General features: G+C 49.3%; 1 protein-coding gene and 1 long non-coding RNA gene across 2 annotated transcripts in view; one reads left to right on the top strand and one right to left on the bottom strand.

The window, feature by feature from the left end:
- Window positions 1–17,795, top strand: part of LOC309349166 — a 259,434-nt gene that overhangs the window by 136,136 nt on the left and 105,503 nt on the right. The gene's annotated exons all lie outside the window — the stretch shown is intronic.
- KIFC2 (kinesin family member C2) overlaps window positions 16,563–17,795 on the bottom strand; it is a 48,493-nt gene continuing 47,260 nt past the window's right edge. Inside the window, exon 19 of the mRNA XM_081874111.1 lies at window positions 16,563–17,156. Within this exon, the coding sequence (XP_081730237.1) occupies window positions 17,031–17,156 (126 nt within the window). The 3' untranslated portion in view covers window positions 16,563–17,030. The remainder of the gene's footprint in view (window positions 17,157–17,795) is intronic.

The following is a 17,795-nucleotide window of genomic DNA, read 5'->3' on the forward strand; positions in this document are numbered from 1 at the left end:
TCCACGGGTTAGGGGGCGCAAATTACTTGCCTTGCCCCGGGTGCTGACAACCCACGCTACGCCACTGACAAGCAACGCTGACACCAAACCCCACATATAGTAAGTAAAATATAAACATTGCCACCCGACCCCCCCATCTCTCTCCCCCCCCCCACCTCTTTCCCCCTTTTCTTCCTAATGTCTCAACAAATGAGACATGGAAAAATGTTACATGGGGGGGGGGGGACACGAGAGAGAGACATTGCAAACACTTTTGTAAATCAAGAAAATCTTTAATAAAAAAGAAACATCTAGAGCAAGGTTTCCCAAACTTGGGTCTCCAGCTGTTTTTGCACTACAATTCCAACTGGTCCTGCTAGCTAGGGATTATGGGAGTTGCTGTAGTCTTGGCAGCAGCAAACATATTAATATTCAGGAAGCAGCAAGGAACCCCATTAGGGTCTGAAAGACCCTGTTCCCTAAAAATAACCTGTCTGGGTTTGGGGATCTTCCAGGGAGACCCTTCTCTCAGTCCTGCTCCCCCCCCCTCACAGGCCTGCTTGGGGGGGACTCAGGAACCCCCTCCCTGGAGAAACTCAGCTGGCTCCTTCCTTGTTGTCTTCCTCCTGTTTTTTGGTTGCAAAAGGCTTTGGGGAAACGGACTGCTTTTAATAAAAGGGCTGTTGCTGTGCTGCTTTTATGTTTTTAAACAGGTTTCATATACAGATACAGTTTAAATTCAATCAATGTGCAATTGTTTTTTCTATGACTTTAGAGATTCTCGTATTTATCTGTAAGCTACCTCAAGTCCCATCCGAGGAGGAGTATAAATAAGCATGGAGCTTTAAGAGTTGTGCAGAATTAGGAGTTTTCAACAGGTGTCTCTTACTCCATCTAAGTTCCTTCAAAGCCTCTTCATTGCACAACCCTTAAACCCAGACATCACCTGCCTCTTTCCATCCTTATCAGCAATCTACATCCTTATCCCTAGTGCATCACAATACCTTCCCCAGCAACACCCACCCTACCTGATTGAATTATTCTATCTTTCTTGTGCCTCCATCAAAGCCATTTTGACCATGACTTGATTACTGATCCCTCATGATGAACTCATTATTATTTTATTTTTTAAAAGTTTATTGATGTCTCGTGGTCTTTCTGCTTTGCATGCCATTTTAACTCAAACTATGGTTAACAGGGCCGCGGAACGTGCTGGCTCTCAGTGAAGAACTTGCAACAGCTTAACTCCTCCATGTCTGTTTTTGAAAAAGTCTAGCCTGGTACTGAAGGTTTGACTTGGTACAACCCAGGACCCAGGACTAGGGCAGGGAGGATGGCATGGGGAACTGCTCGGCGACAGCCACCTTCCTCAATCTAGAACACTTTTGCCATCTCTTAATCAAGTGAAAAGGGGCGTGGGTGGCGCTGTGGGTTAAACCACTGAGCCTAGGGCTTGCCGATCAGAAGGTCGGCGGTTCAAATCCCCGCGACGGGGTGATCTCCCGTTGCTCGGTCCCTGCGCCTGCCAACCTAGCAGTTCGAAAGCACATCAAAGTGCAAGTAGATAAATAGGTACCGCTCCGGCGGGAAGGTAAACAGCGTTTCCATGCGCTGCTCTGGTTCTCCAGAAGCGGCTTAGTCATGCTGGCCACGTGACCCGGAAGCTGTACGCTGGCTCCCTCGGCCAGTAAAGCGAGATGAGCGCCACAACCCCAGAGTCGGCCATGACTGGACCTAATGGTCAGGGGTCCATTTACCTTTTAATCAAGTGAAGTCTGCTAGAGATGGAGGCAGCTGGATGGATGGAAAGTATCTTTGGAAAGTTTACTGCTCTTGACGCCACACTTTTCCCTCTTCTATCTTGCTTCTCATTTATTTCAAAGAGACTAGCACAGGCACAGGCAAACTCCGGCCCTCCAGATGTTTGGGACTGCAATTCCCATCATCCCTGACCACTGGTCCTGTTAGCTAGGGGTGATGGGAATTGTAGTCCCAAATTATCTGGAGAGCCAGAGTTTGCCTATGCCTGGACTAGCCAGTTTCTTGGTGCATAAATGCTAGTCTGGAACGCCTGCCAACTTGAGAAATATTCATTGCAAAGAATATGCTGAATCTGAATCAACTTTAAAGATTGCAAGAAAGAACCACGTGTTTAAATATTTTTGTTACGGTGACAGTGAACAGTGTCACAAAGAGGCCACAAAAATCTCAAAAGACCAAGCTTTCCTTCTTTCTTAAATTCTTCAAAGAACCGAAAGCTCCAGTCTCATATCTGCACACATGTGCTCAGAGCTGGCACACCAACACATGCACCAGGCAAAAATATTCCTCTTCAACCAAGTTTTGGGCTGACTAACATCCTATATTCTTTTAAATTTGTTCTTCTTTTCATTATGTATTTTATGTTTTTATCTTGCATTTTTGTGCTGTGAACCACCCTCAACTCTACGGAGGAAGTGTGTGGAACAGGTCTTGGTGTTTCGATTTCTGGGAATGGAGTTCAGAAGATGACCTAACCTGGGGAGAAAACAGTAAAGACCTGATGAAGAGGTTATATTTTCTGAGAACCCTCCGAAAAAACAATCTCTCAAAGGACCAGTTGATGGCATTTTACCACTGTACTGTTGAGAGTGTGTTAACGTATGGTCTGTGTGTGTGGTTTGGGAGCTGCATGGTCAGGGAAAAAACAATGCTGTCCAGGGTTGTAAAGACTGTGGAGAGAATAACTGGGTGCCCTCTTCCCACCTTGGATCAAACCTATGCTTCCAGGTGCCATAAGAAAGCTGCAGAGATAATGCAGGATAGTGCGTACCCCGGAAATGATCTCTTTCAGCTTCTGCCTTCTGGAAGTAGGTCCAGGGTTATAAAGACCAGGACTAGCTGCCTGAGAAACAGTTTCTATCCAAATGCAATTTTGGTTTTAAACGCAGTGTAAGGAGTCTCTATGGGAGTATATTGTATTTTAAAAATGGGGTATCAGAGTTTTTTAGGGGCTAACCAGGTTGGGATAGGTAGGATAGCAGGCTTGTTGGTTTTGAATGTCTTATGTAGTTTTAACAAAACAAATTCCTTCCAGTAGCACCTTAAAGACCAACTAAGTCAGTTCTTGGTATGAGCTTTGGTGTGCATGCACACTTCTTCAGATACACTGAAACAGAAGTTTGTGCATGCACACGAAAGCTCATACCAAGAACTGACTTAGTTGGTCTTTAAGGTGCTACTGGAAGGAATTTGTTTTGTTTTGACTATGGCAGACCAACACGGCTACCTATCTGTAACTGGAATTATGTAGTTTTGTTTTTCCCCCCAGTTTTGTTGTTCTGTATGGGACAATGACAATAAAGATTATCGTATCGGCAGGGCAGCATGCAAATTTAATACGTAAAAATAATACATAAACAATAATTAACAAGGGCTATGCTTGCTGGGGCCAATGGAACCATAGGAACATAAAATGAGCCCAGGTCAAAGGCCCATGAGTCTAGCATAGTGCTCTCAAGATACATGTGAGATCTGAACACACTCCTCTCCTGTTACTTCCAGGAACAGGGATTCTGAAGAATTTACTGTCTCCCACTGTGGGATGAACTCTTTGATGAACACAAAGAGAGCTTGCGGGATCAGGCCCATGCCCATCTAGTCCAGCATCTCCCAGTGCCTGCTGGAAACAAGCAGGAATCCCTCCACGAATCTGTCCAGTCCTCTTTCAACATCCTCTTAGTTTGTGGTCCTCACTGCCTCATGTCTTGTGGGAGAGAGTTCCGCAGTTTAACTCTGCCGCTGAGGGAAGAAGGACTTTCTTTGCTTTGCCCCGAGTTGCGCTTGAGGCTCCATCCTCGCTTTTGCCAGCCTGCCAAACCGCCAGGTGGATTGGGCTCCGAATCCCGGCACACCTGGCGGGGCACAGGTGAGGGGGAAAGCAGTACACCTTAGCGACCGACCCCCCGTCCTCAGGCGCCGTCTGGTCCAGCCAAGCGGCTCCCTTGCTGCTGCTGTTTTCACAGCCTAGGCACGCTTCCTCGGGAGTAAGCTCTTCCACCCCAGGGCAGCGATGAGGTGGAAATGGCTCTTCCTGCGGTTGACCTCGAAGTCCGGCGCGCGTCTCCGCTAATCCACAGCGGCTCGCGGCGCCTCTCGACGGGGGTGCTTTGTCCCCCGATGCCCCTTCCCCGTCGGGGGTGTTGCTTGAGCCGGACTGATCCTGTGGATCCGAGGCCCGGGCGCCTCCAAGGGCCGCCTGCTCCCCGCTCCCCGCCCCCGCCCGTCCATCATCCCACCTGGGTCAATTGCCCTCCCCAGGCGTGGCCAAGGATCTGCCCCTAACTACGTCGGTCAACGCCCCCCAGGGTCCCCCAGCACATATAAGGGCCGGCCAGAATCCAGACGCTGCACCATCAATCCTGGTCACCTGAACTTTGGGAACCCTCAGCGCCGCGCGTCCCCGCCAAGAACCGCTCCTCGTGCCCGACGTCGACATGGAACCACTCCAGGTCCCGATCCGCCAGCCCGAGACGCCCCCCGATACGCCGCCGACGCCTCTCCTTCCAGCAGAGACCCCGGGTCCCGAGGCGCCCCGGCTGGCGCAAGGCTCGTCCGCCCCGTCGAGGGCGCACAAGAAGAAAGCCTACAGCCGACACTCGAAACCTCCCTACAGCTACCTGGCCATGATTGCTTTGGTCATCCAACGGTCCCCGGAGAAGAGGCTGCTACTTCGACAGGTGAGCGCACCTGCTGGGAAGCGAAACCGCTTGCTTGCTCGTTGCGCACGGGAGCCGTCGGGCCGGTCCAGCTGGCCAGAAAGAGGGTTGCGGGCTTGGAGTCGCCTTCCCTGTCGGGGTTCTCCTCCTGGAACCTAGCAGGGTCGCCTTTATGAGTTTTGCTTTCCCGGGAGCCCGCAGGTCCCAGAGGCTTTTCAGCCGTCGGGGAACGTGGCGCGTCGGGGTGCGCGCGAAGTGGGTGGCTTGACTGGGCGCCCCTCGTGGGTTTGGGAGGCCCCAGATGCTGCTTGCGTCTTCGGCTGTGCGAGGAAGAGGAGGGCTTCCGACGGCGCCCTGCCTCAGGCCGGCAGCTGAACTTAAAAACCTCTTTTCTCTTTCTCTCTTAGATAGTCGAAGATATTCAAGGCCTCTTCCCGATTTTTAGCGACAGCTACCAGGGCTGGAAGGACTCCATTCGACACAACCTCTCCTCCAATCCCTGCTTTCGGATGGTACGTGTTAGTAATGCTGCATTTTAATGCATTTTAACGTTTCAATGTTGTATTTTAATCTTGTTTTTAAGTTGTACTTTCAACTTGTTTTTATTACTGCTTGTTAGCCGCCTTGGCTGGGGAGGGCGGGGTATAAATAAAATTTATTATTATTAAAGTGTTAATGCTAATAATGATGATAATGTAATGTGATACATAAGGCAAATGTTTTTAGAAGCACCTTACTTGTGTGGTTGCAAGTGGTTTTAAATGTGTTTGCAATGTTGTGTTCTAAGGCAGTAACCCCGGGACCTGGGCTTGATGGGTGACTGGTATGATAAATAATAAAACTGTGTGTGAAGGGAGAGTGGGAGGGATGTTGGGCAAAGTTGGTGGGGGGAGAGCTCAGAAGGAAGGGAGGATGCTCTGGGGAAAAGGAAAGAAGGGAAGGAGGACCTTAGAATTACAGTATTCCTTTTTCGCTCTCTCCAGCCTGCTGCCTCCGTTCTCCCTCTACCTGCATCCCAGGTGTTGGGGGCTGCAGGTGGGGACGGGGCCCTTCTGTTTTGCTCATGCCTGGCTTGGGGCAGCCTTCTGGCCGCTGTAAGAACAGGAGGCTGCACCAGATGTTCTGATCCAGCTGCTGAAAAGCTCTCCTGTAGGCTTTGCCCCTGTAGCAGACCTCACTTCGGTTCCAGTCGGAATGGCTAGTGGTCAGGGGGATTTGTAGTCCGAAACCCCTGCCAAGGCAACAGGAGGCTGAGGAAGGCTGTGGGGTGCGGGTCATCCGGGGCAGAGAGAGAGAGAGTCTAGAGGCTTGACTTGGTCATAGTAAGCAGTTTCAAATCTTGGTAAGGGTTCATATTGTTCCCATTTGCACCCTGCTCTTCCTCCAAAAACAGCTCTGGTCCCCACAAGTTGCCAACCAGCTGCACCCAGGATGCTGCCCTCCTGAGGGTTGGGAAAAGGTCTAGGGGTGTGAAGGTGGGGGAGGCAGGGAGTGTGGGGAGGAGAGGGAAGAGTAGGATTTAAAAAACCCAAAGGGTTTTTGTTGAGCTGCCTCCTTCGCCAACCTCATCCCCTCAGGGGTTTGTGGACTACAAATCCCATTAGCAGATGGGAGTTTGCAGTTGTCCAAGGCCGCTTTGCATTTCGCATGGCAAACCTTCCCTCTCCTTCATCCCCTCAAGAGGTTTGAATTGAATCCTTGAGGAAAAGGTGCAGTTAGGTTGCTATTTTGCAAGGGGGTGTATTTATATAGAGAAAGGGGTCCTTGGTCTCTCTACCTCCCTGCCAGATAAAAAAACGAGCACACCTTGAGACTGCTGGAAATTAACGAGGTCACAAAATGGTGGCGCAGGATCGGGGCCGGCCACAAGATGGGGGCAGAGGTTTTGGCATCCCCTTCTACGATATCTAATCCAGGATTTCTCAAACTTGGGTCCCCAGCTGTTTTGGGACTATAACTCCCATCATCCCTAGCTAGCAGGATCAGTGATCGAGGTGGATGGGAATTGTCCAAAAACAGCTGGAAACCCAAGTTTGGGAAACCCTGAAATCAATCATGGGAAGTTGCTGGGTTGTTTTTCCTTTCCTTGTGGCAAGGAGTTCCACAGCCATGCTTCGCACGTTCAGAAACCCTGTGGTATGGGAGAGTTGGGGGCAGCAGGGTCTTCTACAAGCTGGTGCTCCAGGTGTATTGCCAGATCTTGTGAATGGGGCAGGTGGGAGTTGGGAGTAGCAAGTGAGTGCCGGGTTAGAAAAGACTGAATTGGAGAACGGTAACCTTTATTGCTTGAAATTGTGAGGAAGCGGGAGGAGAGATGAAGAGGGAAATGTGACCTTTTACATCCCCTTACTAGGTTTGAGAAGTGTGTGTTGTTGTTGTTAATTAACCACCGAAATATTACAGGACGTTCATGAGAAAGTAAGAAAATCTGTCCAGTATTCAGTTTTTTCTTTCTGTATCTGTCCAGTATTCAGTTCTTTCTTTCTTTCTTTCATTCTTTCTTTCTTTCAGATTTCTTTCCACAGGGCCTGTAAGGCCTTTGGCTTGAAGCCAATTAAATCCCCCCCCTCTTTCTTTTTTCTTTTCCTTTCTCCTCCTGCGATGAGGCTACATTTTAATATTTTAATGTTGTATTTTAATGTTGTTTTTAAGTTGTATTCATTCAACTTATTTTTATTATTGCTTGTTAGCCGCCCTGAGCCCGGCCTTGGCTGGGGAGGGTGGGGTATAAATAAATATTATTATTATTATTATTATTATTATTATTATTATTATTATTATTATTTTCTAGCCAGTCCATGAGTACTAGGAGGGGGGGGGAGAAAAACTTACCCCTATCCATTTTCTAAATCCCATGTATAATTTTACAAACTTCAATCAAGTCGCCGCCTCTTGCCTTTTCTCTGAACTAAAATGTCCCAAAAGCTGCAACCTTTTTTTTTGTTAGGGGAATTGCTTCTAGGGGGCTATATGTACAAGTGGGGCTCACGGAAAGACGATCTAAATTTCTATTACTATTAAATTTTGTATGCCAGCCTATACTCGCAGGTCTCGGGGCAGTTACAACACAAAATCACAATCCAGTTTCAAGCTTTGTGATGAAGCCGCTCTGAATCTTCAGCTGCTGTTCTTTCATTGCTGGGGGTTGGGCTGGATGACCTCAGGGTTCCTCTGCCATTCGATGGTTCTATACCTCAACTCCCACCCGCTTACAGTGCCTCTTCACCCCACCCCGCTTTTGTTGCAGGAGCTGAAAGACCCATCGAAAGCCAACAGCAAGAGGAACTACTGGTCTGTGGACGTCAGCTTGATACCCCCGGAGGCATTAAAACTCCAAAACACTATGATCTCCCGACAGGACGAAGTGCGCTGGATCCAGGACTTGACCCCCTACGTCATCCATGGAGCCCCTTACCCACCACCTGTGGGCCTCCCCCAGGCACAGACCCCCGAACGCCGCCCGGGAAGCTCATTTCTCATGGACAACATCCTGCGGACCTCGCCCTCGGACCCCAGAGCCAGAAGTCGAAGCCTCGAGACATCGCCCTCCACCTCCTGGGCATCCCTGGACTGTGGGGGCAACGTCTTCCCCAGCCCGGACCCCTCCTTGCCTTCCCCTCAGGAAGGTAGCCTGCTGGCAGCCCCCCCTGCCTTGAACGGCCCCTTGCAGACCCGGTGCTGTTCCCTGGGCAGGTACCCCGCCTCGCCCTGGGGTCATCTGCCCGTGTGGTGCAGCAGCACCATGGCCCCCCCTCTGGCAGGCCAGGTCCCCTTCCAGGGACTGTTGGCCCCCCCGTCAGCACTGCCCTGCCTCTCATGCTGCTGCCAACCTCCCCCCCAAGCTACTTCCTGGGGTCCTTTGTCCGCCCCACTCAGTCCTCTGACCCCACATCCCTTCCCTTCCCTGACCCCCTTCCTTCCTCCCCCTATTTGCTGTGGCTGGTGTCAGACACAATTGCCCCCACCACACTGACGGGATGGGCTGCCCCCCTTGGAAAGGGGTCTGGCCAGCTTCCCCCCCAAGTTTCAGCCAGAGTACTTGGGGAACGTTGCATTTTATTCCCTATGGATTTTAAGGACCTTAATATGAAAATGGGGGGGGGTATTTAAGTAATAAGATCCGTGGTGGACGCTTGCGCACCCACCCACCCACCCCACAAATTTATATATATATATATTTTGAAAGCCAGGCAGCTCCTGCGGGTCTCGAACCGCCGGAAGCGATTGGGGGGGCCGTGCAATGCTTTGTTTGATGGAACCGCTGGGCTGGGCTAAGCTGGCTCCATAAATGAAGTTTTTAACTGTTTGTTTTTATCTGTAAGCTGCCTGGAGTCCTGCTCTGGACTCGAGAAATGGTTGTGTACAGCTTTGTTTGTAAAGGAAAACCTCAGGTAGTTTGTAAGATGAATGAAATGGGGAGGGGAAGCCCCCCTCCCCTGCAATAAAATAAGCACTGTAACTGGACTTTCTTGTTTCTTGGGTTGGTACCCCCCCCCACCCCCAGTGAAGCTGCTTCTCTGGCCTAAAAAACACTTTCATTCTCCGTCCTTTTAAGCAGGGAGATCAAGCTGGTTTTAACTCCCTGCTCATTCACAAAGTCGACAGCCAGCCTTGGCCAACTTTTTATTTTACCTTTATCTGAGTATTTCCTGTCATTTTGGTGGCCTAACTGTACTAGTTTTTTGCTCCATAAGACACACTTTTTTTCCTCCTAAAAAGTAAAGGGAGATGTCTGTGCATCTTATGGAGCGAATGCGTGGTCCCTGGAGCTGAATTGTCCTGGGGCGAAAAGCAGATCATGCTTTTTCTTTTTGAAAGAGAGAAGTGGGTGTGGAAACAAAGCCACTGGTAGCAAGCAATCGGGAGGGAGATAAGGGACGCTAGCAATAAAGGAGGCTGCCTGGGAGGGGGGAGGAAAAGACAGCGAACTTGCAAGGAGAGGAGACAGGAAGACTGAATCAATGAGGAGAGAAATTAGAAGAAAAGGAGGAGCAAAAAACTGCTCCAGCTAAGGAAAAGACACTAAGGCTAACAAGGGGGAAGGGAGTCTTGAAAGGAAGCAGCTGATCAATGGGATCGGAAGAGAGATAAGGGATTCTAGCGATAAAGGAGGCTGCTTGGGTTATGGTCAATTCACCATCAGATCACATAACATGTCCATAGCTACTGCCTGCACCAAAAAAATCACACATCCACTGTTTTGTGGGGCCACAATGGAGCAAAAACGTGGTTACAAAGCATGGATCCACATGGATGTTCAGGATTTTTGCATTGGGTCACCCCAAATTCACCATCAGATCACATGTCTGTGGCCACAGCATGAACCACAAAAATCATACATCCACTGTTTCATTCAGAATATTTTTTTTCTTGTTTTCCTTCTCTAAAAACTAGGTGCATCTTATGGTCAAGTTCGTCTTATGGAGCGAAAAATACAGTATTTTGTTTGTGGTTAATTGCAAAGGTTCGGGTCTGTTTGGGGTCCTAACATTTATTTGGAGCTCAAGGTGGCATGATCTCTACTTCTCCATCCTCACAACAACCCTGTGAGGTTGAGAGGCAGAGACTGGCCAAGTCCAACAATGACCACAATACCGCTTTGGTGCTTGTCCCTCACGCTGGTGGCCTTGAGATGGGGAGACTGGCCTTTGTTTTGCTTTGTGCATGGACTGGTCAACCGTTTTGAACATCCCTATTGATGTGCTCCTTGGAAGGACAGATCGTGAAGCTGAGGCTGCAATACTTTGGCCACCTCATGAGAAGAGAAGACTCCCTGGAAAAGACCCTGATGTTGGGAAAGATGGAGGGCACAAGGAGAAGGGGACGACAGAGGACGAGATGGTGGGACAGTGTTCTCGAAGCTACAAACATGAGTTTGACCAAACTGTGGGAGGCAGTGGAAGACAGGAGGGCCTGGCGTGCTCTGGCCCATGGGGTCACGAAGAGGCGGACACCACTAAACGACTAAACAACAACAAAACTGTATTTTGGCTGCCCCCCAAAAAACCCTCAGCTCTCCTTGAATGACCCACAGAGGCAGGAGGAGGGGGCAGCCCCCTAGCCTCAGAATGGGCCACCAGTTGTAAGTAGATGCTTTGCTTTGCAAGGTGATCAAATCAGTAGCCGCCACAAGAAAAGTGACTCCGTTGGGTGTGGCACCTGAGCAGGTGAGGCCAATTAAAGGATGCAGGGAGAGATCAGGGCTGCCAGCCCAAGGCTCTAAAGGAGACCCAGGTTCAAATTTAGTTTCTTTGTTAAACCAACAGCGTTAGGGGGAGGCAGGCTTTAAGAACAACAAAATAAATTTTATTATTTGTACCCCACCCATCTGACTGGGTTGCCTCAGCCATTCTGTGTAATCTTTCGTGATATGGTGCCCTGTGCGTGGCCAAAATTTATGATCTTTAAGGGACCACAATACTATGTTTTTAACATGGTCTAAGTCGCACCCAGAGAAGACCCATTTGCAATCAATCAACTAACCGTTCATCTCCCATAGGCGTGAATTTTTAAGTTTCCAGTTCCTTTTTAAAATAATATTTTTATTGGCTTTTACAATAACAAAACATCACTTAAGGAAAAACAAAAAATCATATATCAAAACATTAAATCAATTATATCTACATTCCATTTTAGATCCACAATTTGGGATTATTAAAATCCCTTGACTTCCCTGGTTCCTTTGTTGTATGTTATTCATGCAGGTCCATAAAAACTTTAATCATTTTTTTCTTTTCCATTCTTCTACCTTGTCTATAATATTACAAGCATTTAAAAAATCCTGCTAATGTATTATGTTGTATACATTGCTTTTTTATATATATGCAATGAACATTTCCCATTCCTTCTTAAATTCATTTTCTTCATTGTTTCTTATTCTCCCAGTTAATTTAGCCATTTCCAAATATTCCATTAACTCATTTTGCCAGCCTTCTTTTGCGGGGAGGACAACTTCTTCTTTCCAAGATTAAGTTTCCAGTCCCAATCATGTATTGACTTACCCAGGAGATAAACCTGATGTTGGGAAAGATGGAGGGCACAAGGAGAAGGGGACGACAGAGGACGAGATGGTGGGACAGTGTTCTGGAAGTGACCAGCATGAGTTTGACCAAACTGCGGGAGGCAGTGGAAGACAGGAGTGCCTAGTGTGCTCTGGTCCAGGGGGTCACAAAGAGGCGGACACGACTTAACAACAACAAAACTGTATTTTGGCTGCCCCCCCAAAACCCTCAGCTCTCCTTGAATGACCCACAGAGGCAGGAGGAGGGGGCAGCCCCCTAGCCTCAGACTGGGCCACCAGTTGTAAGTAGATGCTTTGCTTTGCAAGGTGATCAAATTAGTAGCCCCCACAAGAAAAGTGACTCCGTTGGGTGTGGCACCTGAGCAGGTGAGGCCAATTAAAGGATGCAGGGAGAGATCAGGGCTGCCAGCCCAAGGCTCTAAAGGAGACCCAGGTTCAAATCTAAACAACAACATTGCTTTGCTCCTTCACTTCTTCATAAGATATTTTTGCAGGCTTTTCTTTTTTTCACTCCAGCAGGTGGTAGGATTTTAAAGTGGACATACACCTGCCTAGGCTCCAGGGGTGGCCAACCTGTGGCCCTCTTGATGGAAACCATAAATATCATCCCCGACCCTAGTCCTTGCCTTTGTTGGCTGGGACTGATGGGAGTTGAAAATGTATTTTTCTACAACAAAGCAGTGCTTATTCCCGTATAAATGTGATTAGCATCAGGGTCACAGAAGCAACCCCCATCTTATTCCTAAATAAGAATATAAGAGCCCTGCTGGATCGGACCCATGGTCCATCTAGTCCGGCATCCTGTTCTCACAGTGGCCAATCAGGTACCCATTATGGGATGCCAGCCAGCAGGATTCGAACACAGGAGCGCCCTTCCTGTGGTTTCTAGCAACGAATTCAGAAGCATGGCTGCCTCCAGGGATGCAGGCCCAGCAAACCCACGATAGCCCTCTCCTTCGTGAATTTCTCCAGTCCTCCATTAAAGCCAGGCATCCGGAAACTTGGCCCTCCAGATGTTTTGGGACTACAACTCCCATCATCCCTGACCACTGGTCCCGTTAGCTAGGGATGATGGGAGTTGTAGTCCCAAAACATCTGGAGGGCCAAGTTTCCAGATGCCTGGTTTAAGGCATCCAAGTTGGTGGGCATCACTGCATCCTGTGGCAGGCAGTTCCACAGTTTGACTCTGCACCGTGTAAAGAAGGGCTTTCTTTGTGTGTGTCCCAAATTTCCAGCTTGGGCTACTGCAATGCGCTCCACGTGGGGCTACCTTTGAAGGTGACCTGGAAACTGCAATAAATCCAGAATGCGAGAGCTAGACTGGTGACTGGGAGCGGCCGCCGGGATCACATAACACCGGTCCTGAGAGATCTGCATTGGCTCCCAGTACATTTCCGAGCACAATTCAAAGTGTTGGTGCTTGAAAGCCCTAAATGGCCTTGGCCCAGTATACCTGAAGGAGCGTCTCCACCCCCATCGTTCTACCTGGACACTGAGGTCCAGCGCCGAGGACCTTCTGGCGGTTCCCTCCCTGCGAAAAGCCAAGTTATAGGGAACCAGGCAGAGGGCCTTCTCGGTGGTGGCACCCGCCCTGTGGAACGCCCTCCCACCAGATGTCAAAGAGAACAAGAACTACCAGACTTTTAGAAGACATCTGAAGGCAGCCCTGTTTAGGGAAGCTTTTAATGTTTGATGCATTACAGTATTTTAATATTTTGTTGAAAGCTGCCCAGAGTGGCTGGGGAAACCCAGCCAGATGGGCAAGGTATAAATAAATTATTATTATTATTATTATTATTATTATTATTATTATTATTACAACATTCAGCATCATGGGATGTCCTCAAGTTCTAGCGCTAGAGAAATTGTGGTGTTCAAACTGCAGCCGCTCCAGAGTATTTCTTCTGATTTTCTTTTATCGGGAATATCAAGGGGCTGCTTGTTTCTTTGCTCCAACGCAGGATTTGTCAAAATGCATATGCAAGGCCTACTTTGAGACAGCTGGCGAGGGAAGGAAGGCAGAGCCAGCCACAGAAGAGAGAAAATCACCTGGCAATTAGTATGGATTGTACTTTGGTCTGCTATCTAATCCACCTGTGTCTTAGTTAATCACATTGCATGTCTCCCCTTCTCACCCCACATGCCTCGCAAAGCATTTTTAAAATTGGTTTCCTGAAACCACTTCCCCCATTTCTCATTAACCATGAACCCTGGAATTTGGGGTCCCCTCCGAACCTGTTCTGCAGCTGTTTTGTAGGGTCTGATAGCATGAGCGCAGCATTTTGTAGGGCCTCCTGGTATTCGGACTGAAGTCCTAGGGGTCCCCTAAACCCAAACTGTTATGTACTGAAGTTTTCACCCTGGGCCAGCAGGGGGATACTGTAGATAGTTATGCAAATAAGGGATCGAAAGTGACGTTCAGTGATTGGATAGTTACAGAAAATGGTTACAGTTGCGTTGTAGTGGAGCTCTATATAAGCAGGCTGGCTGAACCCTTCAGTTCAGTTCTGTTCTGGCCTATGAATAAACAAGAGCTGTTTGAAGAATCGCTGTGTCGCCTGATATGTTTGCCCACAACTTAACACAACCCAATTCACTCCAAACCTGTGCCAAAGTCTTATAGTTCTTTTTTTGGTGTGAACACCATGTTTTGTAGGTTCCTACCCCCCAAACCACCAGATACTCAAACCAGGGGTATTCTCATTAACAAACCCCAGAATTTGGGATCCCCTCCAACCAAGCCTGTGCCAATGTTTCTTAGCCAATGAATTGATTTTAGAATGTATTTCATTTAATTGATGGTGATTTTATGTAAACTGTGTTACTTTTACTGTGGTTAGCCGCTCTGAGCCCGGCTTCGGCTGGAGAGGGTGGGATATAAATAAAATTTTGTTATTATTACAGTTTTGTAACCCTCAACATGCCTGCTATTTCATCTGCTTCAAATGGCAGCTTTCCCCCCAATCCTCATCATAGAATCAGAATTGTAGACTTGGCAGGAATCCTGGGTCATTTAGTCCAACCCCCATACATATATAATCAAAGGGGTTCACAAGATCTACATACAATTGAAAAGGTTTTTCTAAGCCTCCTGCCCCCAAACCAGCTCTGGACATCAGGAGCTCTTGTCTGTCTCAGGTCAGGAGGCATTGAGCTGGTCTTGAAACCTCCAGCGTCACCGAGGGGTTAATGCAGCCCCACAGGTTTTGGGGCAGACACCCACAAAATCGAGGCAGAGGACGGAAGCAGGGGGGCATGTTCACTTTATTGTCCTGGCCAGCATCCAGGAGAAGCAGGAGGGAGAAGGGTCCCTGGGGGGGGGGAGGGATGGAGGCAGGAAGAAAGTCCAGCATCTCCCCTTTGGTCCAAGTTCCTGAACCCAAAGGAGAAAGTGAGGCAACACGCCTCTTCCCGGCTAGCTGACGGTTTGCACGGGGGCCGCCGATGTGGTGCTGTCGTTCGGACATTGTTGGATCCCCACCATCCCAGACCAAAAGGCCCCAGTGGTCACAGAATCAAAGAACTGCAGAGCCGGAAGGGACCTCAGAGGTCATTTAGCCCAACCCGCTGCAAGGCAGGAATCTGAAGCACCTTCTTTTCATGCGGAAGGCCCCAGGTCCAAACCCGAAAGCCACCTCCAGGTAGACTTGAAAGAGAGTCGTGCCTGAAACCTCAGTGCAAGCAATACTGAGCTATGCGGATCGAGGCTCTCCTGACTCGCAAGAAGGCAGTGTTCCTAGCGGTCAGAGCCATAAGCCCACTGCACCTGCAGGGAACCCTGTGTGCCGCCCCTTTGCCGCAGCTCCTTCCAAGCTCGAATAAATAGAAATCAGGGGGGTGGCACCCCCAGAGTTCTGCAGCAGCAGCAGCGGGAGGACGTAAGGGTAGCCCACCGGATCAGGCCAACGGCCCGTCTAGTCCAGCATCCTGTTCTCACAGCAGCTGGAAAAATGCCTGCGGGAAACCTGCAAACAGGATTTGAACACAAAACCAGCGGCTAGTAGCCATCAATAGCCTTTTCCTCCTCCACGAATTTGTCCAATCCTCTTTTGACACCATTACTGGGGCAGGGAGTTCCACAGTTTAATGATGTGCTGCATGAAGTTAGCTCGTAAGTAGCTCGAGACAGACGGATGCCAACAACAGCTCATGAAACGGGAAGAATTCCTCGTCAGGTGACCCCAAAAGTTGGTTCCCACTGCGATGGATCAGGACCCTTGCTCCCTGCCAAAAGCATGCAGTGAAATCTCCCTTTTGGGTCACCATCAGCCAGAGCGATTAAATGGAGACTGGACTGAACTAAGTCATTCTGAAGGTCTGCAAACAGGGGTTGGGTTTTTTTGGGGGGTGCCAAGATGGGGGGGATGTATGCATTCAGACACACATGTCGAGATCCACGCTTGCTGGGTCAGGGAGTGGTGGGCTGAGTTAGCGGCCCAGCTCAGAGCCGGGTCCACCTTGCTCTACTAAGAGATGGTCAGAGAGGGCTGCCCCCCTCATTTCACGATGGCTGCTCCCCCAAACTTCTCCGGGTTGCAGCAGAGCATCCACGCAGCACAGAACCTCCGGAGCAGGACCATCAAGGGACGGGGCGCAGGGAGAAGAAGAAGAAGAAGAAGAGTTTGGATTTGATATCCCGCCTTTCACTCCCTTTAAGGAGTCTCAAAGCGGCTAACATTCTCCTTTCTCTTCCTCCCCCACAACAAACACTCTGTGAGGTGAGTGGGGCTGAGAGATTTCAGAGAAGTGTGACTGGCCCAAGGTCACCCAGCAGCTGCATGTGGAGGAGCGGAGACGCGAACCCGGTTCCCCAGATTACGAGTCCACTGCTCTTAACCACTACACCACACTGGCTCTGGGAGGGCAACACCACAGGGTCACACTGGGAGGGCAACACCACAGGGTCGTTGTGGATATGACAAGCGTCCAAAGCAGGGAAGAGCTCAAAGACAATGGCATTGCAAAGCAGGGACAGGGCTGGCTGAACTACAATCCTAAAGCAGCCTTCCTCCACCTGGCGCCCTCCAGCTCTTTTTGGGAGGTGGCCCCCATCAGCCCCAAAAGGGGCTGATGGAGGCCACCTCCCTAAAACAGCTGGAGGGCGCCAGGTGGAGGAAGGCTGTCACAAAGTCAATGCAGGGCTTGTCTATGTCATCGCAACCCCTTCTAAGCTTTGTAGAAACTGGTGCTCAGGTAAGGGGGACAGAGGGACGCTTTTTGGCTATCCGGCCCAGCCTGCTTAGGAGAAAGCTCCTCTGCTGAAGAGGGGGCCTGCGCCCCCCGTCATTGCGCTGGCTCCGAGTCCTCCTCTTCCCGACGGGGTCGAGAGCAGCTCAAACCTCTCGCTGGGCAGAGGAGTCGATGCGCCGGGAGGCTGGGCCAAGTTCCACTTTGCAGACGCGCTGGGCAAACTTGAGGGAGCAGATGGACTCGCCCACGTTCTTCTCCAGCGGGGAAATCTGCGGGACAGAGAGAGAAAGGGGGAACGTGAGAACATAGGAAGAGCCTCCGGTCCAGGTTCCTGTGTTACAATACGGTACAATATCTTTATTGTCACTGTCCCATACGGAACAACGAAATTGAAAAAAATCTACATCAGACATTCAAACCCAACAAGCCTGGTATCCCAGCTGTCCCAACCTGGTTAGCCCCCTAAAAACTCTGAGATCCCATTTTTAAATACAATATACTCCCTATAAAAGAGACTCCTTATACTGTGTTTAAAACCAAAATCGCATTTGGGTAGAAACTGTTTCTGAGGCAGCTAGTCCTAGTCTTTATAACCCTGTACCTTCTTCCAGAAGGCAGAAGCTGAAAGAGATCATTTCCGGGGTGCGCACTGTCCTGCGCTATCTCTGCCGCTTTCTTATGACACCTGGAAGCATAGGTTTGATCCAAGGTGGGAAGAGTGCACCCAATTATTCTCTTTCAGCTTCTGCCTTCTGGAAGAAAGTCCAGACTAGGAATAGCCGTCTGAGAAACAGTTTCTACACAAATGCAATTTTGTTTTTAAATGCAGTGTACGGTAGTCTCTATGGGAGTATATTGTATTCACTTATGGGGTATCAGAGTTTTTAGGGGGCTAACCAGGTTGGGAT

Source organism: Podarcis erhardii (assembly GCF_964252035.2).
Source record: "Podarcis erhardii genome assembly, chromosome: 8".
NCBI lineage: Eukaryota > Metazoa > Chordata > Lepidosauria > Squamata > Lacertidae > Podarcis > Podarcis erhardii.